The sequence below is a fragment of the Ailuropoda melanoleuca genome, chromosome 12 (genome assembly GCF_002007445.2).
Source record: "Ailuropoda melanoleuca isolate Jingjing chromosome 12, ASM200744v2, whole genome shotgun sequence".
NCBI lineage: Eukaryota > Metazoa > Chordata > Mammalia > Carnivora > Ursidae > Ailuropoda > Ailuropoda melanoleuca.
Window position 1 is genome coordinate 63831439 of NC_048229.1, and position 24252 is coordinate 63855690.

The 24252-nt window shown below is 54.7% G+C and overlaps 1 protein-coding gene across 2 annotated transcripts; it reads right to left on the bottom strand.

The window, feature by feature from the left end:
- Positions 1–42: 42 nt before the first annotated feature.
- SLC12A4 (solute carrier family 12 member 4) lies at positions 43–21639 on the bottom strand. Of its 2 annotated transcripts, XM_034639210.1 has the most exons (24): positions 21441–21639; positions 16660–16754; positions 15093–15224; positions 11286–11432; positions 11146–11200; positions 9451–9581; positions 7762–8003; positions 7411–7625; positions 6708–6872; positions 6531–6629; positions 6245–6302; positions 5708–5882; positions 5160–5278; positions 3610–3708; positions 3296–3415; positions 2985–3089; positions 2572–2740; positions 2091–2286; positions 1807–1976; positions 1585–1716; positions 1400–1507; positions 1025–1212; positions 802–935; positions 43–623 (listed from the first exon to the last, which is right to left on the bottom strand). In XM_034639210.1, exons 1-24 carry the CDS (start codon positions 21553–21555, stop codon positions 532–534), a joined length of 3261 nt encoding a protein of 1086 aa, XP_034495101.1. In that variant the 5' UTR covers positions 21556–21639; the 3' UTR covers positions 43–531. The 2 variants fall into 2 exon arrangements, with proteins under 2 accessions (XP_034495101.1, XP_034495102.1); XM_034639211.1 differs by lacking the exons at positions 9451–9581; positions 11146–11200; positions 11286–11432.
- Between the last annotated feature and the right edge of the window lie 2613 nt (positions 21640–24252).

Genomic DNA, 24252 nt, shown 5'->3' on the forward strand with positions numbered 1-24252 from the left:
CTTCCCTTGGTGCCAGGGGAAACAGAGCCGGGCAGCAGGAGGCCCAGAAGTACACAATGTTTTATTGAAAAAAGTCAGGCCCCAGCTGGCCAGTTCCATTCGGCTTGGCTTGGTGGGGGTCCCTGCCCATAGTAGCTTGAGCCAGGTCTTCTTGCAGGTGGGCCGGGCCAGACCCCCTCCCTTGTCACCCTTCCCTCCCCTCTCTGATGGTGACATCCAAACAATAAATATGCAATAAATAGCGTTCCTGGGCAGGCTGCCTTCAAATCCCACATGAGCCCCCCTCCCCCCACCAGTCTTCTCCAGCCAGGACAGGCCTCCTGGGGTGCCGGATAGGGAAGTCCCCAGACCTCTCAGGGTCCTGCAGAACCTCGGATCCATCGCCATTACCAGCCCAGGCCTGGTGTTCCAAGGAGACCTAGCGAAGCTGGGTCCAGGACAGGGCCAGGCAAAGCAGGGCTGTTGGGTGGGTGCTAGGAGGAGGCTGTTACCCTGGACACCTCCATTCCAAGCCACAAGTGTATATCTGGCTCAGGAGTAGATGGTGATCACTTCACGGCCACCGCCACGCACCAACAACACACGCTCGAGGCCCTCAGTCAGCACCTCCAGGAACTCCATGTCTGTAGGGCATCAGGTTAAGAGGGCAGCACCAGGACCAAGGGGCACCCATGAAAGTTTGGCCTATTAATCAGAGCTGGGGTAACCGAGCACCTCCTGGGGGCATCTAGGGAGAAGAGCTCCTGGCCTGACCTCATCGTGATCCACCTCCCCACTGCCTGCCTCTCCACAAAAGGATACAGTTCTCATCACCTTCACTGTTCTTGGGGGGGCCAGGCATGTTCAGTAGAACCAGGCGGGCATCATGGGAGCGCGTGACAATGACTTCGTTGAGCTTCACAGCGGTGTGCATGCGCCGCACGTTGGACTGGTCCCTGCAAGTAATGCAGCTGATCACAGGCCCTACCCCTGGCCCACCCAAAGACCTTGTCCGCCCCCAGCCCACCTCCACTCCCAGACTCACGGCTTAATATGCACCAGCTCCCGGAAATTGTCAGGGGTGTGGCTGGGGTCCCAGGGCTCAGCCGCCATGTACTTGTCCCGCGTCCATGTCATCTGGATTTTGTCAGTCCCAGTGGCAGACTCATCTTCCTCATCCGAGTACAGACTCTCCAGCCGCAGAGCTGAGTGCCGGTCCTTGACCAGCTGGGCCTGAGGAAAACCAGAGGTGTTCTTAGTGCTATGGGAAAAGGGGGAGCCTGGTGGGCCCAGCCTCTGGGAAATGGGTACCGACTTGGGGGAGGCTAGGTGGGGTGAGTCATTCTGATTCCCCGAACTGATGGTATCTCCAAAGCCTGACCTGCCACCCACCCCTGCCCCAAAGGAGAAAGCCACTGACTTCTCGCTCCCGCTCTGTCTTCGTCAGCCTCATCTGCCGCAGCATCTGGGAGCGCTGTTCCATCATCAGTGTCCGCTCATAGGTGTATGCAGAGATGTCGCTGTTATGCTGGGGAGAGAGTGGACCAGGAGGAATGGGCTGCATGCGGTAGGGTATAACCAGGGCCACAGGGGCAGGTGACTCACCATCTCTACCACCTCCACCTCTGCCTCAAGGCGCAGGTGGTACAGGAAGACAGCCAGATCCTTCTTCATCTGGATGCTGTTGTCGTCCATCTGGGCCACGGTGAAGATGCGCATCCGGCATTTCCTCCACACCTGGGGCACAGGAGCAGGTAGGCGGTTTAGTCGCATTCTAGCCCTCCAAGCGCTGAACCCTTCCCGCCCGGGGCCACCCGCCTGGCCCACCTTGTGCTGGCGTAGCAGGAAGGGCAAGAGCATGAGCATGCCCCCGTCGTGCACAATCCACCAAACGTCAATGTGGCCCTCCAGGTAACGCTCATGGTTGCTGGGGTAGAAGGCGATGTTCTTGGGCACAAGCAGGGCCAGGTGGGCTGCCGTGGTGCAGCGCACAGTGTCTGGGGAAGAGGGCCACTGCTGAATGGCAGCCTGTGGCCCTCCGGCCGCCACCCTTACTTGATCCCCAGCGCCTCTCCCACATGGGTCAGCCCAGGACCTGTCCCGTCACGCACCAATAAAGGTCTTCCAGGCACGTGGGTCCTCACTCTGTCGCCAGCCATAGGGCCAGCCCAGCACCACAGAGTTATGCCTCATGCCGCCCAGGCCACAAGACTGGATGAGGTGGGCCAGCCCCTCTCGCACCTTGCTGGCTACCACGACCTGGCAGAAGCCTTTCACCTTCTCAATCTCCATCATGTTCTTGATTGTCTGTAGGGAACACACGAGGGTCAGAAGACAAGGCCATTAGTGTTCCCTCTGCTGGGCTCTCTCCCCACAGAACGACGTGGAGGGGAGGGGAGGGGAGGAGAAGGACGTAAGCTGCCCACCCAGAGGCCATGTTTTCAAGGTGGGACAGTCATACCCCCTAGCTCCAGTTCTCGGGGCAGCATGCTGGCCACCTGGCTGGCCAGGATCAGTCCCCTTCTCCTAGGAGTCAGCTGCAGCCCAGACACCTCTAGTCTGCCTCAGCACCCCGCCCCCTACAGCAGGCACCTGCTCGGCAGCCTGGGCCTCCCCATAGCTCTCCAAGAAGCTGCCCTGGATGACAGAACCGACGATGGTCAGGCCCTTGCCGGCCTTCAGCTGGGAGGCAAAAGTGAGGAGCCGTGGGTACTTCACGTGAAGGTCCTCGTCCAGCTTCAGCAGCACCAGCAGCTGAGGCCTGCAGGGGCCAGACAGACAGCCTGAGAGCTGGGCCACAGGTTTCCAGGGAGCCCCTCTTCTTCCTCCTTTCTCAGCTCACAGGCCCCCACAGGTTTGAGGAACAAGAATCCAAGGGCACCCCTGACAACCCCGGGACAAGGAACATGGACTAGGGAGGGAGACCCAGCACCTCTTGACCTCTCACCCTCACAGCACCCCCTGAGAACCTAGAGTGGCTCTTGCCAGCCTGGGTGTGAACTCACCGCCAGTTCTTGGTGTGAGGAGGCCCCTCCTCTAGCCGCAACAGTGCATAGCGGGCAGCACTCAGGGACAGGCCTCGGATCCCGTCACCCCATTCCTTTTCAGCCCTGTGGAGACCACCACGAGCTGGTAGAGCCCCTGGTCCCACTCGTGGGATTCTGTCCATGTGTATGTGAGATGGCGGGCAGCTAGCCCCTGAGTCACAGACCCCCAGCCCTGCACCCATGGTGGCTAGTAATAGATGGCTCAGCTCCCCCAAACCCGGCATACAGACCACCCCACCTGCCCTGACCAAGTGGCAGCCGTCACTCACCCTTGGTATTCGATGTACTTGTAGATCATGCCCGCAATGAGCATGGCAACCAGGGCATAGTACCAGGAGGAGACAAACATAAGGGCCAGGCAGAGGCTCATGCCCAGGAAGGACAGCGCCCTGGGCCAGAGTGGGGAAGGGCCAGAAATCAGGGAAAGATCAGTAAGGTCCCAAGCCAAGCCTCCAACACCCCAATCTCTCACCCATAGCAACCACTACTGAGGAAACTCAAACCCCATCCTGGATGGGGCTCCTGGCTTCCCCCAAAATTCTTGTGTCAGAGGACTTGGCTCGGGGGTCCAGTTGGCGCTTACCAGTGATAGTACTTGAACCGGGGCCGCCAGTTGGGTGTCCTTAGGAGTGTCTGCACAGCACAGGCCAGGTTCACGAACAGGTAACACATCAGAAAGAACCTGCAGCACAGGGAACAGTTGGTACAGAGTGGCCTCCTTGGCAGCCAGCTGCCCAATACACCTGCCCTTCCTCAGGCTGGGCCTGGACTAGGAACTGGGAGTGTCGTGGCCCCACCCTGTGTGGTCAGGTCTCCTCAGCCATACAGCCTGAGGCAGACGGGACTACTGTAGGGGTGCCCACAAAGCCAGCTCTTAGAGGACGGGCAAGTGTCTGCAGGCAGACAGGGTGGGAAGGGGGCTGTAGGCAGGGGGACCAGTGGCAAAGGATGGTGCCGAGGAGCGCTCAGTGTCCAGAGACAGCTAGACAATATTCAGGCCTCTGGCCCGGTGACCAGTTGCATGAAGGGCTGTCATGAATGTGGAGAGAACCTCGAGGGAATATGAAAGGCCCATTTTGCGTACACTGAAGTAGGGACACGTGAGGGACTCTGGTGGCTGTGGGAGACTGGGACATGGGAGCCTGCTACGTGAGCCCTCCAGCTGAGGAGTACAGGGCTGAGGAGAGGGGGCACCAACATCCACCTTCAGCTGGCAGGAAAGGAAGGGCAGACAAGAAGGCAGGACAACTTACTAGAAAAGGCAGGCCAGGGGGCAGAAAACCCCAGAAGGGAGGAGTGGTCAGTCCCACTGGGACTGCAGGGAAGAACCACCTGATTAAGGCTGAGATACACCCTTTGGCTTGGACATTGAGAGATCACCACCTGATGAAGGTGGGAAGAACAGTTTCTGGTGTGCATTTATGGACGCGTGGAGCTGGGCAGCAGTGGGTGGAGGTGAGCTAGGGGGAGTGAGAGAGCATGATTCCGGCAGGCCTGGCTGTGGCTGGGGGGCCACTTCAGGGGGAAAGGAGGACCTGTCAGGCCAAAGGCTGAGTGGGGCAGTGAGGGGTAGTCCTGTGATAACCGAACAAGCATGGCAGTCGAATGAGATGTCTGAGGAGAAATGGAGTAGCCACTGGCAGAGGGGAACATGGTACCCACAGGAGTTCTGCCTCAGGGACCCCCGGAATTTGCCACATGATGACCAACTCCCACAGGGCACTGGGGGACTCAAATGCCCAGCTGACTCCAGAACTTTAAAAGCAAACAACTCTGAAAACAGATGGGTGGGGCAGTGGTGGCTTCATCGAGGCACTTGGCACTCGATGCTCGCCCTGTCTGGGCGCAGAGGGCTCTGGCTGCCTGCTCTGGGAGTCCCCCATAGAGGACCATGGGCCCTGCTGGTGTCTGTAAAACCCCGTGTAACTGCCAGTTCACTCCTGCACCACCTCCATGCAGAAGTAGGCTGAGTTCTGCCATGCACACTTCTCCCCACACAGCCTGAGACGGCTCCCAGCTGTACCTTCAACACCAGACAGGGGCACAGGAAGGTGCTGGGGCCCCTGGATGAGGGGTGCTGAGGGTATAGGAACCCTTCCCAAGACCATCCCCCTGACCTGGCCCCAAGCTCACATGGATAGAATGGGGGCCACCATGTCAAGGGAGGCGATGAGGATGCCCAGCTCAGCAATGAGCGCAGTCAGGAGGAGTGCCCACGTTGGTTCACCATTTGCCTTTCCATGGCCAAATACCTGCATGCACCAGAGTCAGTGGGGTCAGCAAGGGAAGGCGCTGGTCCCATCACCCCTATGCCACACCTTGGGCCACAAGCCACAGCCTGGCCTCCATCATCCCCAAGTCCCTCTTCTGGGGGCTTAGGTCACATCCACGCCTGCCCTGATAGGTACCACAAGTTTCTCTGCCCTCCCATCTCTCCAGGCCTCTCTGCTGTAGATAAGCCATAAAAGGCCATGAGGATTCTAGGCCCAAGTAGCTCTGCCAACAGCAGGGCAGGGCCGGGGCCAGGACAGCTCCCAGCAACTTCCCACAGATGGCTACATGGCCCCGTACCACTACAGGCCACAGCAGGATGCAATGCATCCATATCCCGTACCTCTCTACCCCCACCAATGTGAGAGGCCAGCAGCACCCAGGCTGGGGGGGAGTGCAGATGGGCTCACCCTGAGGAAGGGAATGATGTTGTCCTTGGCGATGGCCTGCAACAGGCGCGGTGCCCCAGTGAGGCTTTGCAGGCCAGCACCACACGTTGAGAAGAAGGAGCCGATGACGATGACCCAGGGCGAAGGCCAGGCCAGTGTGCCCACCACCAGGTTTCTGCTGACGCCATCACCATACCTGCAGGGGCCAGGCTCAGGCCATGCTCTATGCAAGGAGCCCCCAAACCCTGGGTGGGGCTGCCCAGAGTAAGAGATGTCAGCAGTCAGGAAGGATGGCTATGGTGGGCAGAGCTCTGGCCCCTCAGCAGAGAAGACTAGTTCATCAGACCCTATCCTTTCCCTCAGCCCAGCCCTGGTCCTGATGCCACCATCCTCTCCGAAGAAAAAGTGCTGGTGGGGCCAGACTCACCTGGTGGCACAGACCACCACTGGCAACCAGCAGCCTGAGGACATGTGTGGGACCACGTGTACGAGGGGAGCTGGTGTCAGGGCAGGCAAAAGCTGAGCCCCCTGCCACAGGGAGGGGCCCAGCTCACTCACTTGTCCCGGAGTACCACACCCTCGATGCAGGCACCAAAGAGAACCACACTGCTGAAGTCTGCAGCCGTGTCAAGGAAAGCTAGGCCTCCACTGCCACTGCTGCCCCCACAAGCCCCTCGCCCCAGCAGATGGCTGGCATACACCCCTCGAGCACATGCACATGAAGAATGAGGTATGTATGCGACCACGCATGGGTGGTGTGTGTGTGCCTGCCAGCTGGTGCCTTATGTGCAGACAAGGGCCTCCCGCCTCTCTCCCCATCCACCTGCGCCCTGGGAAAGGATACACACAAGGGAGGTTGTAACAATGGCCAGAATGGTCCCCACAGGGATGGACTTCTGGGCATCACGGAGGTCCCCGGAGCGGTTTGAGCCAGCCATAATGCCTCCAAAAACAACAAGACACCCTCAGGGGCTCCCCAGGAGTGAGGGCAGGGCCGGGTGGGCAGACAAGAGGTACTCACCTGTTACGGAGGGAAAGAAGATGCCAACCAGCACGGTGAAGGATGTGGCGATGTCAGCCACCACGTACAGGGGCAGGCTCTCCTTCAGGCCAAGGGCATCTGTGGAAGGCAGCCCGTGCTTCTCCACGACCTCACCCTTCTCCAGGTAGGCGCTCCACAAGTTTTCTGTGGGGGCAGCAGCATCAGCACCGTGGCCCTGCTTGCTTCCCAGGGGCAGTTTGGGGCAGCCCAGGCAGAGGCTGCAGACCTAAGAGGCTTTGGGAGTTCGGGATGTGGGGGGGCGGCATCGGCCACAAGGAAGGAGCGGTCTTGACAGAAGTCTGACAGGCAAAGGTGGCTGAACCACCATCGACCAGAGCCTCGCCACTGCCTGCCTCCTACACAGAGGCCCTTTATGGCTCCTGTGAGAACAATCCCAGGCAGCGTCAGAGGCGGGTGGCTGGGGAGAGAGGGGCTACCAGAACTTTCTAGGGGCTGCCGCATTCCTGGGATACTGGCCAAATGGGCTCTGTTCACCCAAAACCTAGCTGCCAGGAGCAAGGCTGAGAGGACACTGCTGGGCCGGGAAGGCAGCCAGACCTGCCCCCCATTCCTGAGCTGGCCACACAAGGACAGCTCTGTGCTCCAGTCCCCTTCCACACTCACTCCCTGCCTCCTGCTCAGCCCGTGCATCAGAAGCAGGAGGACGGGAGGGAGGACGCACCCTGGAGCACACCAGCAGCAGCACCGGGGATGCCAGGGATCTCAGTCACATTGTTGACCAGGAAGTAGGGGTCACAGGAGTCAGTGGTAAGGTTGGGACTGTGGCAGAAGAGGTTCCAGAGCTGGGTGGCCACTGTCTCATTGTTCATCATGGTTGTCTTGGCACAGACGTCAAACTGGTCCCGGGACAGGGTCCTGTTGCCCAGCATGCATACTCTGTGGTGGGGGTGGGTAGAAGCATCAGCACCTGCTCAGCTGGAAGGCCCAGTGTGGTCCTGCAGTCTCTGGGACTTAAAGGCCATCTGTTTGGGAGGAATATCAGCAATGCATGGATGTATTCCCAGTTACTTACGGAAACACAGGAGGGTCAAAAATGGACTTGATGCCCCCGGCATAGATGGACAGGATGGAGATGATCACACAGGCCAGGAAGAGTGAGGCAAATTTGTTCACATACTTGACACCAACAAACACCACCAGGGTCATGAAGGTCAGAAAAATGGTCCCATACACCCGCATATTGTTCAAGGTAGCACTCGATGTATCGTGAGCGCCTGTTGGGTAAAAAATGGCAGCCGGCGGGGCAATGTAGGTCTGAAACAAGACAGATAAAAAAAGTTCGATCATGGGGCACCTGGGTGGCACAGCGGTTAAGCGTCTGCCTTCAGCTCAGGGCGTGATCCCAGCGTTCTGGGATCGAGCCCCACATCAGGCTCCTCCGCTAGGAGCCTGCTTCTTCCTCTCCCACTCCCCCTGCTTGTGTTCCCTCTCTTGCTGGCTGTCTCTGTCAAATAAAAAAAAAAAAAGTTCAATCTTCCTTTTTGGAAAGAATTCTGTCATTTTGGTTTTCTTTTTAAAAGAATATTCAGAAAAAGACAATCACAAAAGACCATATATTGTATGATTCTATTTACGTGAAATACCCAGAATGGGTAAATCTGATTAAAGACAGAAAGCAAATTAATGCTTGCCTAGGGCTAGCATTTGGGAGGAATGGGGACTGACTACCAAAAAGTATGGGATTTCTTCTTGGGGGGATGAAAATGTTCTAAAATTGATTGTGGTGATGGTTGCACAACTCTGTGAATATACTAAAAATCATTAACTTGCCTACTTAAAATGGGTAGAGAACTGTATGGTATGTGAATGAGCTGTTATTTTTTAAAAAAATTAATTCAGACACAGGAGTCAACCTGAATAGCTAAACAACCAACAAATAAATAATGATAGTACTGGATTATGAGCCAAAGAATAAAATAAATATCCTGGAGTCCATACTGATATAAATGCATGCTTAAATAAATAGATAAATGGGGAAGAGGACACGTTTTCCTTACAGAAGAAATCCAAATAATAAACATAGGAATGTGGGAAACGGAAAACAAAAAACCACCCCTCTCCCCCACCCCAGAAGATCCAGGAGCGGAGCCCTACTATGGGCAAAGGACCTGGAGGTGGGGATAGCCAGGCAGTTCCCCTAAACATCTCCTATTGTCTGGATCCCCAGGGGTGGGTGCTTGTTACCCTGTACCTCCCACTATCTGCGGTAGTTCAGTGGGGAGGGGGAGGCTGAGTCAGAGCACACATGGGGCTCACGGAGGGAGCACAGGTCCAGTGGCTGTTCACCCTTTTAGGGATGAGGATAACATTGATCTGAAGGGCCTTGGCACAGAGCCCTAGGGGCGAGACAGACTCAGCCAGAGCCTACACAAGCCCAGGAGGTAGGCTCCGCATGATCGCCAAGAGCACTGAGTTAAATGCAACAGTTCACAGACCACCTGCTATGGCTGAAATGGTGCCCACGTGGATGGAAGACTCAGGGTCAAGGTGAAGGCGGCCAGGCCCCTGCCTGGCCCAGCCCAAACTGGCAAGGGGCTGAAGGGGAGACTGGGATGAGCAAAGATCTTTCTCCCTCAAGAAGGCCTTCCATATGACAAGCCCCAGACCCTGGCCAGAGGTGAGGGGAGCATGAGCAGCCTTGTCTAGGGGAAAGGGACTCTTTGGAAAAGACCAGAATTGGCCAGGGCTTAGCCTAACTCACCAGCAAGATCTCAATGGCCCCTAGGATGTACATGGCTGCTGCAAATGTTGTTCCCAGGTAGAAGCACAGGCCCACAGCGCCTCCAAATTCTGGCCCCAGCGAGCGGGAAATCATGAAATAGGAGCCCCCAGCTACAACAGAGAAAGCCAAGGCTGGTTCTTCTGCAAGGTTTCCTCCAGGACAACCCCTCACAACCACCCAGGGTGATGGGGAATGTTTTTCCCATTTACATATAAGCAGAGCATTAGGATGCTTGCCCGAGGCTGCACGGTAGTAAGGAGCCAGGCTGGGGCTGAATCTCCTTCCCACCTGACTCCAGCACCCAGCACGGGCCAGTAAAATGACTGCTTCGCTAGGGCAGCTCTGATCCACAGCAGTGCTCAAGTGGCCCACTGTTCCCCAACCCCTCGCACTCAGGCCAGTCCACACAGCCTCCTCTAGCTGGCTGTGCCTGATCTCAGCATGCCTCACTCCTCCCAAGGGCTGTGTCTGTTAGTTGGACCCCTCTGGACCAAGGCAAGGGCTGTGTTGTCCAGTATTTTTGTCCCCAGGGCCCAGCACAGGGCCGGCCACCAGGCTAACCCTTCTGCCTCGAGATTGTGCTTCTATCAGAGTCTAACACCCCTGGCAAGACTGACAGAGTCAACGCTGGGCCCCAGGGCTAGTGAGGGTGCAGGGGACAAGAATGACCCTATGTTGCTTGTTCACTCTACACCTAATAAAATGTCTCTGGTGAAAAATCTGGGAATAGGGCTCCAAAGACTTTAAAAAAATTAATTCCTTCCATGTTATAATCGTACCTCTAGGATCCTCTCCTAAGGGAGCTGACAAGGATGTGAACAGAGATCTGTGTGCAAAGCTGTTCATGACAACGTTCACAACAGTGAAGAACCAGAACCCAAGAGCAGAATGATCACATAGATTAGGTAATATCCTATTGATCCTGTTTAAACAACCAAATAAACTGTTTCTAACTCGAGATGGTGGGATTATGGGTACTTTCAATTTTCCTTTCTATATTTTTCTTCACTTTCAAACCTTCTTATGGTAATCATATGTTGCCTTTTTCCCCCTCTTACTTTTATACCAATACTAATAAAGCTGTTATTAAAAAAAAAATAGAGACAGGGGTGCGGAAAAAAACATCCAGACACAGAAGCCAACCTGAATAGCTAAACAGCCAAAGTGGAACAGTTTGAGCAATAAAATAAATAATGATAGCCCTGGATTATGATCCAAAGAATAAAATAAATATCCAGAAATCTGCATCAGTACAAAAAAATGGTTGAATAAATAAATAAATAGGGTCTCTGAGAACTAAGTCCAATGTGAGCATCCATGCTGAAAATGAAAACCCTCTACATTGTCTATCCTATAATCCATAGTGTCTAGACTCCTTGGTGTGGGCCACCCCATGTGTCCCATTATCTTCTTTGTCAGCCCCAGTTCCCTTTTTTAAAAATTACTTTTAGACTAAGTAAACAAACAGAACACAAAACATAACAGCAATCTCAAATTGTGTCAAGCAAGGACGCTCCTAAGTGTCGCTACTGTCATAGAGTCAGTGATTAAGACTTCACCAGAGAACTGCTTGGGGGGAAGAAGGGCATGGGCTTGGCAATGAGGGTCCCTGGGCACATCAAGGTGGATTCTGGACCCCTTTCTCCCATAAGGCCTGGGGTGGCGCTTACCCACCTGGAACCACACCATTGGTGGCGATGGCGCTCATGGAGATGGCCGTCAGCAGGGTCTGTGGGAAGGAGGCCTAGGTGAGCAGCTCAGCTGGGTGGGCTCTATGGGGTGCCTGTGGCCCCCAACCCAGCGAGGGTACTCACACAGCAGCAGCAGATGAGCACGATGAGGAGGGCCTGCAACACACCGGCCGTGCCCACCATCCAGGTCAGCCGCAAGAACAGGATAACCCCGAAGATATTTTGCAGGCAGGGCAGGTACACCCCCATGAGGGTGCCCATGCTGGGTGCCTATGGAGCAGGAGGGGAGGGGGGAGCATAGAACATCAAAGGGGCCCAGATACACCATGGAAGGCCAGCCGCTGGTCACTCAGAAGACTTCTTATCCCCAGGGTGTTCTATCAGAGGATAAGTTGGAATCCCCAGCGTAGTCCTCGGGAGCATGGGGGGTGGGGTGACAGCTAGGATATCTATGCTGACTGCCATATGAAGACAGTTTGGGACTGGAAAGATATAAAACCTGATTCTTTTCAAAACCCCACATGTGAGCTTTTGAGCCTCGCCTCCCTCTCAAGGTATGGCCCCCTTCCCATCCTCTCTTCTGTCAAATCTTCAGAAAGAAAGAAAGATCTGTCTTGGATGCCCACCTTCTCACCCAGCATGCCCCATGTCACCCATGTCAGAGTCCAGGAAGTTGTCCCTTGGACTCCCTTTCTCCACCCTCACCTCCCATCCTGGTGGATACCAAGTCCTGCCCAGTCTGCTCTCAAGCTGCCCTGAGATCAGCCTGCCTTCCCTCAGCCTTAGTCCCCTGAACCTGGGGCACCACACCTATGACACGTGGATGGTGCCTGTTGGTTGACAGCTCTCCACACTCTCCACATTCCAGCCCACTCTGCTGCCAGAGCGGGTCTCTGAAATCCAAGTCCAATCTCATCGTCCATGCACTATCCATCCTGTAATCCACAGTGTGGCCCAGATTCCCTGGTTTGGGCTACCAGGTATGCCCCAACACCTTCTCTGATAGCTTCAGCCCCTGATGACATTGGTCCCTCACAGCCTCTGAACCAGGACATGTGCTGGACTCTGCCTGGAAGGGTCAGCCCTGTCTCATTGCCTGGCCTAGCTCCTCTTCAGTTAAACCTTCAGGGGGCTTAATGGTTGCCTCTTCCAGGAGGTTCTCCTGGGTTGCCTTAGGCTGAGTTGGTACTTCCTCTTGCATCCCCTCAACACATCTGATATACTCCGTCATCAGAGGTCACTACAGGTCATGGTAACTGCTCACTCGAATGTCTCATGATTATACTGGAGAGTACTTGGTTTGCTCATTTCTCTATCACCAGTAGGCTCTGCAGGTACCCAAAAGGTGTTCCTGAGCCCAGTAAGTGGTGCCTTGGAAGACCCCTGGGATAACCTGTTGGGAAAATCCTGCATAGACAACAGAAACTCAAGCTGAAGGACAGGTGAGGAAGATCAGTGGGCAAACCCAGACAGGATTTCTCAAATATCTAAGGGCAGAGTAGGGGTCATCCAGGAGGCCAGGGCAGAGGCTGAAACAAGAGGCAAGACTAGCACCTTCTTGAAAGGTACCTTGTGAGCGCAGCCTAGGGTAGTACGGCCCTAAGAGCTACTACCAGGGCCTCAGCAAAGCCTGCTGCCCTGGAGCTGGGGTAGGAGAGAGAACTATGTGGCCACGGGAACTCTACTGAAGGGTCTAGGTCTGGGGCAGGATCTGTGTGCAGCCGATAAGGGCCTGGAAAGGCCAGAATAAGAACAAATGGTCCCTTAAAATATAGGTGACAAACATACCTCATCTGGGCTCTGAGCCCTTCACAGAGGCCCTGAACCACTCACTGGATAGTGGCAGCTCCCAGCCCCACCTCCATTCTAAGCTGAGTCACTCTGGGGAAAAGGGCAGTGTGGGAAAGGGCAGGGCCGGAAATGCTTTCTGCATCCCCAAATAACCTCTGGCAGCCTCCGAAGGTCATCAGGCCAGAACCAGAGCAGCTGCCATGGAAAGGCTGTCTTGGGTCTGGTTGAAGGCCCACCCTTCCTCCTTTTAGCCTCCTTTCCTGAGGGCCCTGCTCAGACCGGTCCTGGGAAAGGATCACAGCTCAGTAGTTCCAACTCCCTAGATTCCTGCTGACCCGCTACGGACTGGACCAGCTTTCTCCTTCTTCCATGGAAAAGCCACTGAAGTAAGACACTCTGCCACCCTCTCACATCCTAACCCTAGGGCCAAGTGAGCTGGGCAGGTAAGCCGAGGCTGGATCCCAGCATCCTGACAAGGCTTCTCATAAGGCTAAAGGACCGTGACCCTTCACCAACCCAGACTTCCTTCTGACACTCTTGTTGAGATGTGCGCTAGTCTTTCTCAGGGACCTTTTTACTTCCAGCCACCAGCTCCCTGGATTTGGCCAGAAGGAACAGGGAGAAAGCTCTTATCAAGGATCCTACCACCCACTGCAAGCAACACTCCCAGTGGCTGACAGCCCCCTGCAGGGCTGAATAGGGATAGCCAGAGACACTCAGGCTTCTCTGCCATGTGTGGTCCAGAAAATGCCAGCAAAATCAAAATCACAACCAGCAGGATAGAGTGGTCTGTGTGACCTCAAGATCTTAGCTACCCTCTCTGAAGCGGGGGCTGGTTTGCCTCCTGGAGGAGCAAGGGGAGCAGTACACAACAGCCCAGTTTACACTCTCCTTGGGCAACCCTAGCAGGGCCCAAATATCATGAGCAGGTCTGAAGTTGGGTCCCCAGTTTATCCCAACCAGGAACTTCTGTCTGTGCTGACCTCCAGCAATAACCCTACAGCTAGTGCCAGAACCAAGCTCCTTTTATTTATTTTTTTAAAAGATTTTATTGATTTATTTGAGAGAGAGAGAGGGGAGAGAGTGCGCGCATGTAGCGGGAGGAACAGAGGGAGAAGCGGACTCCACGCCAAGCAGGGAGCCTGATGCAGGGTTCGATCCCACAACCCAGAGATCATGACCCAGGCTGAAATCAAAGTCGAACACTTAACCGATTGAGCCACCAGGCAGCCTCAAGCTCCTTTTAAATCACAGCTGTTTCCCAAACCTCAGGGAGTCAGTAGGTGGAGAGGGAGGGCTCCTTACCTCCAAACCAAAAATGTAGGAAAAAAACCCCAACCTTCAGTTAAACTGAGCCCCATCCTATAGGAGAGCTGAGCAAGGATGTGTAAACTCATCCTGATGAGAGAGGACGGTTGGAGGGCCAGAGGCCTGGAGAGTGACCAGGGATGGGCAAGCTCCAAGAGGCAGTGTTATGTTCCAGTCACCGTGCTAACCCTGTCATTTGAGGAACAAAGGGGCTGTTGGAGAGGCCTGCCAATGGAAGCAACACAGTAAGGGGCAGGTTTTGGTCACTTGGTTACATATCCCCAGTGGACAACCAGGTTCCTGATTCCCAAGGTAACACCCTTATCCATCCTGATGGAATGCCAGTGCTCTGGCCCTCTACAGTCATATATCTCACGGTAAATCCACAAATCCGTCTTCTAGTGTACACACTGATCTTGCCCAGCTGACTGACCTTAGGTGAGTTACTTAATGCCTCTGACACTTAGTTTCCTTGTCCATAAAACGAGGATGGAAGTAGCACCTGTTTCACAGCTTTGTTGTGAGGATGGCAAGGACCCAGGCCCACTGCTTAGCATGATGCCTGGCACACAGAGAGGGCAGAGAAAAGGCAGCCATCACTGTTTCTGAGGGCCTTCTCGGCCCTCTGCCCCCTCTAGTTCTCTGCCCCCTTCAGAGGCTCCTCCTCAGCCCACACCTTGAAGCTTTCTTGAGCCCAAGGCACTCGGTGCCCATCATCCATGCTCACCGTACCTGGTACCCACATCCCCTGGGATGTTCACAATTGCCAATTCCATGGTGTTGAGTCCGTCCTCCTAGGAATGGCCCCCCTACTGCCCCTGACCAGCTCACCTTGGCTGCTCTCCGGCGGGTGCCCTCCCCACTCTCAGCTTCCTCATGCTCCTTGGCGCCCTGTGTGAGGTTGGTGTAGCTGACGAGCTTGCCCAGAAGAGATGATACCTTTGGGCGGATGTCCAGCTCTTCCTGTAAATAGAGCCACAGGGCAATCTGGCAATGGGCCCAGATGGTGCCAGGCTACTTGTGTGTAGCCAGCAGCCTGGCTTCTGGTCCCTTGCCAAGCCCTCAGGCAGGCCTGGGCCTGATCCCACTCTTGCCTGGGGAAGCCCAAACCAGCCTACCGGGCAGGTGTGGGCACCACACCCCAGCACGCGCCACTCAAAGGCCCAGCTCAGTGACTGCTTTTCTCTGCCTTATCTTGGCTACAATCGCTACCAGCCCATTTGCGAAAACTACCTGCCTCAGGGGTGAGGGCAGGGAAGGGCACAGCTGGCAGACAGACAAATGGCACACTTCATCCTGCCTGTTCTGCCTGGCTACTTCACAGCTATGAGTGGGCCTTTGGTACTCACATGTCCCTTCAACGCTCCCACAAAAAAGCCCTCTTAGTGAACCAAGGAAGTAAAAAGAGGATGTTTAGAACAAGGTAAGTCTCTCTTATTTGCCCAAACCCTGAGCCTCTCAGATGGTCTTCTCCCCAGGCCCCAGGGTTTGTAACACACCTCAATCCCCAAGGTAGGATCCTGACCCCCTAGCCCAACTTCAGGTGGAGCCAGGTCAAAGCCTTTGCCGCAGAAACTTGTCATTTTTCCAGGTCAGGAAGCCTCCCAGGACTCAGGGTCCCCAACCCCCGCCCGAGTCTAGGCCTTCCCTGTTCCTGCACCCTTCCCAGTACCATGCCTCTACCTGCCTCTTGCCTATTTAGTCTTTCCCTGTCAGCTCCCTTCCAACCCTACACACAAGGAGAAACTGGACTGAAGTGAGAAGTGAAGATGCAGGTATTTTGGGACAGGAGGAGCCCAAGGGACAGCTGAACATGTGGGTCAGTGTTTAGAGGCCTAAACCATGCCTTAAATCCAGATCCAACTTCTGAGCTTGAATCTGAAAAGGATAAAATTCAAATTCAGAGGCACAATATTGGGAATGTTTGCAGAGAGGTTTCCACTAAGGCTGCAGATGTGGAGAGAGAAAGCAAATCCAATAAAAAGAACCAGGACTCTGTAAACATGAGGACAGAGTTAGAAGAGTCAACCAGGGAGGACAAGGAAGAGTTCACAGGAGAAGAATGAGAAGTCCTATGAGTGAAGGGAAAAAAGGAAATCCCAAGGTGAGAAGTCCTGGCAGATGGTCACCTGGCTGAGGGGCTATAAGGAAATCAAAGGTACAACCCCTAGAGATGGTAATGGTGTGGGGTTGTGAGTGCCCTCTGGGAAAGCAGTTTCAGTTCAAAGGGTCAAGGGAAACAGGCAGACAAGGGAAGACTGAAGGAGAAGCTGAGACATTAGATAACACAACTGTACAGACTGCCTGCTTAGCTAAGGCTTGAGTCTTGAAGGGCCCCTGCCCCCCCCCACTCCCACCTGCCTGCCACACCTGCAGCCCAGAATGGCTCCTCAGCTACCTCAAACAGTGCCAGGTTCCTGTCGTAGTAGTCACTTCCTCTGGAAGCCTCCAAGGGACAAAGGAAAGGGCTGCTCTCTCTATGGTTGCCATGTCCTATGGAGAGAGAGGGACAAAATCCCAGTCAGCGGTCACCTCCTGAGCCCCCAGCTTGCCTGCACCCCAGTCCACAAACACATCTCTGTGGAGCACTTTAGGGGCCAGTGTACCAGGCTGGGCCTCAGTTTCCCCATCATATTCTGCCAGCCTCTATGAAGAGCCGAAATTAGCAGAGTGACCAATGACCAAAAGTCAGCGCATCACTTCCTCCAAGGCCCCTGCGTGAAGGCCCCCACACAGACTAACTCAACCACGTGTTAACGCTGGGGGGCGGAGCCTGATGGCAGGGGCGTGGCCAAGTTGCGGCCTGCCCTCAGACCATCCCAGCCCCACCTCCCATTTCCCAGGTCCATCTGGAATACCCAGCGTGCTGGGCGCCAAGGGCTCAGCATCCTCAGGGCCGGACTGAGTGCTGCCCTCCATATATATGAAGCCACACAGGGCGCCTTCGGCGGCCATGGCCAGCTGGCCACCTACTCACTATCCCACCATGCATTGCGCGAGGGCGTCTGGGAGGGCACCCCGGGGAATGCTGGGGGCGGGGGGGGGGGGGGGGGGGGGGGAGCGGCGAGGACTGTCCACAGCGCGGGAGTGGTGCAAAAGGCCATGTAGGGTCGCCTAAGAAAGCCCTGAGAGCCGGGCCAGGTGGGTGGTGGACCGAGCTGGAACTACTAGTGGCAGCCCTGGTCTCCCTGTCTCAGGTCCCAGCAACTTGCCCCAGATTAGGTGCGAGGCCGATACCAGCGTCCACCTACCCTCGGGTCTGGTGAGAATGTCTCAGCTCCAAGTAAACCTCGCGGAAAAAAGCCAGATGCGCCTTTTTTAAATAAGCCTGCCTCAACTCAAAGCTCAGCTGCTTTTTCTGGTTGCTCAGCATTCAAATGCTCCCGTTTCCCAAACTTTATCCTTTGTCAGTCTCTATGGGTTACATTCCCAGTTTTCCATCGAGCAGGCAGAGGACACCCAAGTACTCCTTTTCTAGTCGGTGAATGCTTCTGTCCGCCTCTAGACAGTATGGCAGCTGCGGCAGTGGCTGGAGGCCTCATAGCAAATGGAAAGCTGTCATCTTGGTTCACAAAAGCCATGTTGGTGCTGGATGACGATAACTGCGGCAGCAGTGTTGGCCTGGTGTCCAGTGATGGAGGAGGCAACAGAATTGTCATCACTCACCCAGACTAGTAGAGCATTCCAGCCACGCACTGGCCATGCTTGGTTTTGTAAGAACTATCTGCCAACCCTCTCTGGTTAAATAACCCGCAATTCATTTCTCTTGTTTGCAGCTAAATATGCTGAATGATGCCTCCTCCATCTGATACATTCTCTTGCCATCCATATAAGATTTAATTTGCCTTCTGTGAGCCAACAACATGCAGTAAGTGCTGCAGTGTGGATTCTTTACTGTCCAGAGACTAACAGGTATGTGTGTTGCTGAAAATTTTCGGGGCAAAGTCAGCTCTTCCTTCCCACAGCATGTGAAAGGGATATATCACCTCATCTAGGAAGCTGGACTAGCTAAGTGAGCCAAGCAACTCAGTCCCAGTCCCATGAGCTACACAATTGTGTGTAGGTCAATGCCAATGGCACAGTGGACAAAGACAGCAAGCCAGAGGTCAAGCCAGTCCACTGAGTCATGTTAAAGCCTCATGGGGTCATTTAGCTCCTCAGACACCCTATGACATTTGCTGTACCTTTGATACTTGTTCAGGATCAGGATAAGAAGCTATAAGAAAAATCAGAAAACCCAGTAACATGGCTGGTTACATTAACAGCCCTTTAGTGAGAAGCCTCTGAAAAGTACTCTTGGGTTTTGTGACCGAAAAAAAGTGTCTCTCCTGAATAAGTTAGATGCTTCATTTTGTCAGAAAATGACAACTATGAGCTCATCTTATTTCCCTTCTTGCCTTGGCTGCCAGGAATCTCCAAGCTAAATTTACTCCTTAGATACCATCACCATTTGTCTCATCTCAGAGTCCTTGCCCTCTTCTTCATGGTTATGATCTTTCTGACTGTGACAGTGCTTTGGGGAGACCTTTTGTGGTAGTAGGATGGAAATAAATTATAAATTATGCTAAACTCATGCACTGCAGCCTGTCCCACCATTGTTGCCTGTCTCCCTGAGGAGACTGCACTGGTATCCAGAAAATGCTGAGTTGAACACATGGCATTCCCCCCCCGCCACCAGCCCCAGTGCCTGTGAATAGTTCTCCAAAACCCATCCAATCCTTGTCCCTTCAGCCATGACTCCAGAGTGGCTGAGAGCCCATCCAAGGGTTGCCTTTAGTCCTCACAGCAGCACTCCAGTAGATGTCATTTATTCCCTTTTACTAACAAGGAAAGTACGACTCAGAGAGATTCAGAGACAAGGTCACCAGTGAAAGGGGCCAAATCTGGGTCCCAGGATCCACCAGAATCAGGTGGGAGCTAAGCTGCGGGTTTCCTACTCCTACTCTTCTAGACCCTGGTTTATCCCAGGATGTACCTCAGGGTGCAGTACAAGCCTTTAACTAGAGAAGAGTGGCTGAGTTTTGCAGTTAGCCCAGGGTGCACATACCCAAGGTTCTTGGTGCTCAGATGGCTGGCAGCCCGGCTTGGATTCCAGACCCTCCCTCTGTGTGACCCAGGGCAACCTGCTTACCCTCTCTGTCCTGCTTTAGTTTCCTCTTCTATGAAGTAGAGATAGTAACACCCACTCTTCCAATGACCCAGATGCATCAGAAAAAGAACAATCGGGCGCCAGACACCCAGAAGTCATTCCTTGGATTTCCCCCAAAGACTCGTTTAAGGACAGCTCCTATGGAACTGTGGGAAGGTGGGGAGACCTAAGCAGCCTGGTTGTCTGTACTGCCCTCAGCTATTCCAAAAATTCTAGGGCAGGTCTGGACATGCCTGCCAGGCCAGAGCTACTCAGATACCAACCTGAGACCCCCAGTGAACCAGAGCATGGCGTAGTCCTAGGGACTACCTGTGAGGTACACATATCTGTGTGTTCTTGCTAGGGGCTATGAACACACCAGCTACAAGTGGGGATCCAGGTGAGCGTCCTTATCCCTGTGCTCACAGGCATCTGCCAGGGGTACTCCTCTAGAACCTCCCCACTCCCCACCCACAGGCCATAGTTGGCTGGATGAGAGACCCATCTACATCCCCTGGAGCAGAGGTATGGGCCTTGAGAGATTCGGGTACCAGGTTGGGGTGGCCCCGTGAGATGGGCCTGAGGCTGTTTTTGTGCTCCCTGACCCTTTGCAGTCCCCACCAAGAAGGATCATAATCACTCACCAGGGCACAGAGTGTCCCCCATACTGCAGACACAGCCAAGTTCTGGCTGAAAAGGAGCAAGAGGAGAAGGAGGGGGGATAGTGGGAGGAGCTGGCCCAGCTTGGAGGGACCTGGCAGGACTCAGCCAATGTGGCTGCAGGTCCCTCCAGTCACCCTGAGAGGCCAAGGCGGGGCCAGAGGCTAGGCTCAGCTCAGCTTGCCCACTGGTCCAGGCTGATCCTAGGGATGCAGCCCCGCCCAGCCTTTGTGGGAGAAGAGCCTCTCAGGGCTAACAGGGAAGCAGGGGACACTGGCTCTTGCTGACCACTGGAATAAGGCAAGGGGCAAGGGCGGAGGTGGAGTGTGTGCAAGCACACAGCTGTCAAGCCTGTAAAACCTTCATGATGTCTCGCAGCCCGCACCACTGTCCTGTGCCATCTCCACACACAGCAGTCAGGTGTGATACTCACAGCTCCACACTTGCACAAGCACATACATATGCTGCTATTTGTACAGACATGTTTTCCAACAGAGTCCTAGCAAGGACAGCCCCCCACTCCCCACCAGGTTTTCCTGGGGTGGGAGATGGAGAAAGGGGCTTGGGAGAGGCAGAAACCTGGGAGAAGGGAGGAGGGATTACCTTGGGGCCCAGTTCTAACACCTAGGCTAAAGGTTAGGGTGCTGAAGTTTCCAAGCCTGGGTTTGAATCCCCTGGGGGCAAATTTTATAACTGCTCTGCTCCTCAGTTCACTCCTTTCTAAACGTGAGTAACAGGATCTATCCCATGGGAGAAATTGGGAGGATTAAGCGAGTTAATTCATGTGAAGCACCCAGACAAGCCTGGTTCTGTGGCGTGCTCAACAGATGCCCACTGTACCTACAGCTCGAAGGTGGAATCGCACTCACAGGCCCATAGACCCCCTCGGGCAGCCTGAGCTACCTTCTTTCCCGGCTACATAGGGCTGGGGAAGGAGAGGGGAGAGAGTGTAGTCTCAGGGGCAGAGTCGCTGAAGCGCAAATGGGTAGGCAAGGCGAGAGGAGGCTGGGAGAGGTTCATAGGTGTTGGGACTGCGGTCCGGGATGCGGCTGTGCTGCAAGGCGGGAAGGGCCAGAGATGGGTGCTCGGCGCTATTCTCGATCCGGGCGGCCCCGCCGGCCTGGCCTCCTTCGTCGGCCACGTCTGCAGCTCCCGCCCGCGGCCCGCAAGGGAGGAGCTGGGGTGGGGAGGGCGGCCCAGCCGCGGGCGCCGGGGGCCCAGGAAAAGAGTGTCTGCGGGCGCGAAGCGAGGGAGGTGGCGGCGGCGCAGACTAAGAAAAGTTGGGCCCGCATCGACGTGCGCTCGTACGGTTCGGGTGTCTATGCAAGCACCGGCCACGCGTGGCCCGCTCCCCTGCCCCCCACCAAGGCCCCCACCGGGAGCGCCCTCACCGTCCGAGTCCTCCCGCTCTGCGCGCTCCCCGTAGTCCACCCAACTGAGACCCTCGAGGTTGTCATAGTCGCCGCGCCTCGGCCCGTCCACCGGCACCACGGTGAAGTGAGGCATCGCGCGCGCTCGGCCCCGCCGTCCCGGCTGCCTGCCCGGCTGTCCCAGCCGCCCGGGGCCGCCGCGCCCCGCCCGCTCGCATTCCTCCCCGCTGCGCTCACTTCCTCCGCCCGCCCCCGGGCCGCCCCTCGGGGGCGGGGAGCAGGAGGGGCTCGGGCGGCTCCTCCCCAAGGGGGGCCCAGGCAAAGCGAAGCCCACCCACCCCCCGCCCCGGGAGGCAGTGCTACTAGCGGCTCCACGCCCTGCGCAGACCCCGATTCCTGTGTGACCTTGGTTGAGGGACCGCCCTCTCTGAGCCTCAGATGGGATACTTGTAAAATGGGGAAATGCGCTCCATGAGATGGGGCGCGGGGTGCACTAACTCTGCGCTCTGCGCCTAGCAAGCGCCCAGAGACATTTCTGTTACTCATTGACGGGAAAGAGTAGGTAGGGATCGGAGCAGGACCACACAGGCCATCCCAGTCCTACCCAGGGCCTCCCGCCATTCCTTGGTATCCCCACCCCATTCCCATCATCTCCGCCTCCCACGTCTCTTCCAAGTCCCTGTAAACGGAACCCCTCTAAGGTGCCATTCTCCCTCGTGCCCCTCACTGCAGTCTCTCCCTGTAGGAGGAGGCTGGGGATTTCATGGGCCTACCCCAAACTGCTGCCTCCTTGGCGGGAAGGACACCCATCCCCCTCGGCCTCCCCATTGGTCCCTTTGGGACACTACATGGGGTTCTTTAGTCAAGTTCTTTTATCTTAATTTTCTCTTTTACTGTTTCACCACCTGCGGGTTCCTTTACCGAGTTTACTTATTTGCTCTTAACTTTTTTCTTTCACTTTCTACTTCACTGCTTCAGATAACTTATCCATGTTGGCTTTACTTTAACATCTTTATCTCTCTAGGCTATCCTTTCAGTTATTTCTCTATCAGAAAACCCCAGAGCCCGTCGGACTGGTCTGTCTCCTTTATCTTCCTCTCTTTTGTGTCTCAGAGAGCTTTAGAACATCAGTGAAGAATCAGTGGTACCTCTCTGACTGCCGCCTCCTCCCAGGCTCAGCTCTGGGGTGGAATGAAGAATCAGAGTCCCTGGGTCCTGCAGGAGGACCTCCAAGCTTACCACCATTCTGGCCCTTACCCCACAGTCATCCGGCCAGGGCCTGTTGACTTGACCTCCTGTCCTTCATGCCACTTTCAGCTGTCCACAGTAGCAGCCTTCCACTGGACTCCTTGTTCTCTCCCACTGTTCATGGTAGGGCCACTTCTTTTGAAGAAAAAGCCCATGTTCTTCTGTCTTCTCTTGGCCCACAAGGCCCTGCTCCATCTGGCCCCTTCAACCTCCCCAGCCTTGGTCTTCTGGCCTCTTTCATTTCCCCAAACTCAGAGCTTTCCTGTGCACTACCTGCTGTTTCCTCTCACAGAATGCCTTTCTATCCTCTGCCCCCACTCTCACTAACCAGACTCCTTGGTATTAGGGGAGGTCTCACCTTGGAGTACCACCTCATACCCGTCCCCCCACCTCACCCTCCCCTGGACTGGGTTCTTCTTAGGCACTGTCCCTTCACAGTACCCTCTGCAGGGAGACGTGTTGGTGGGAATCTTCAGTTGAGGTTTTCGTGCCCACTAGACTGTGGACTTCACAAGGATGGGACCCTTTTGGTCTTGCCACCTTGGTGTTCTCAGTCCCTCTCCCCAACACATCTTTTGAATAAAGCATGAACAGGTGCCACCTCTTTCCTGTCTTCTCTAATGCTCTGCAAAGGATCCTATACACCCCTACACGCAGCTTCTCCTCAGGGGTGGGGTCAGGTACTGTGTGAGGAGATAGGCCACTGCAGCCCAACTGACAGCCTTGGACTCTGAGGGACTCTTTTGTTAGGATACAACTTCCCCCATACCATTGACTGTTCAAGTAGCCTGTACCATCAGGGTACTCACAGGCAAAAAGAAAATAACATTTGAGGAACACAGACATTTCAAAAGAAAACATCTTTCAGGAAAATTCTTTGAATACATGGAACAAAAATTCCAAATTAGCCTAATAAACAGTATAAAAGATAAGGGAGAATATTAGCAATATGAAACAAAATATAAAAAAGCACAGACAGAAATATAAAATATGAAAAATATAATTGTTCTGTGGTCTATTGCTACATAGCAAATTACCCCAAAACAACAATGGCTTAAAACATCAATCAACAAAAACATTTGCTCATAGTCTGCTAGTTGAGTAAAGCTTGTCTCTACTCCGTGTGACATCAGCTGGGGCCAGAGGATCCTTTTCCAAGATGACTCACTCACATGGCTAGCAAGTTGGTCCTGGCTGTCGGCTGAGAGCTCAGTGGGGCTGTGGATCAGGGGATTGGGTGCTCTGCATGAGTACTTCTCCATGGGCTGCTTGGCTTCCTTATGGCCCAGTGGCTGTAATCCATGAGTGAGCATCCCAAGAAGCAGAGAGTAGAAGCTGACAGTTTCTTTAGGCCTAGGCCTAGAAACAGGCACAGCATCATTTCTGCTGTATTTTATTTATTTTATTTTTTGAATAAATGTTTTTTTAAAAAAAGATTTCATTTATTTATTTGACAGAGACAGCAAGAGAACACAAGCAGGGGGAGCAGCAGAGGGAGAAGCAGGCTCCCCGCTGAGCAGGGAGCACAATGCAGGGCTCGATCCCAGGACCCTGGAATCATGGCCTGAGCCAAAGGCAGATGCTT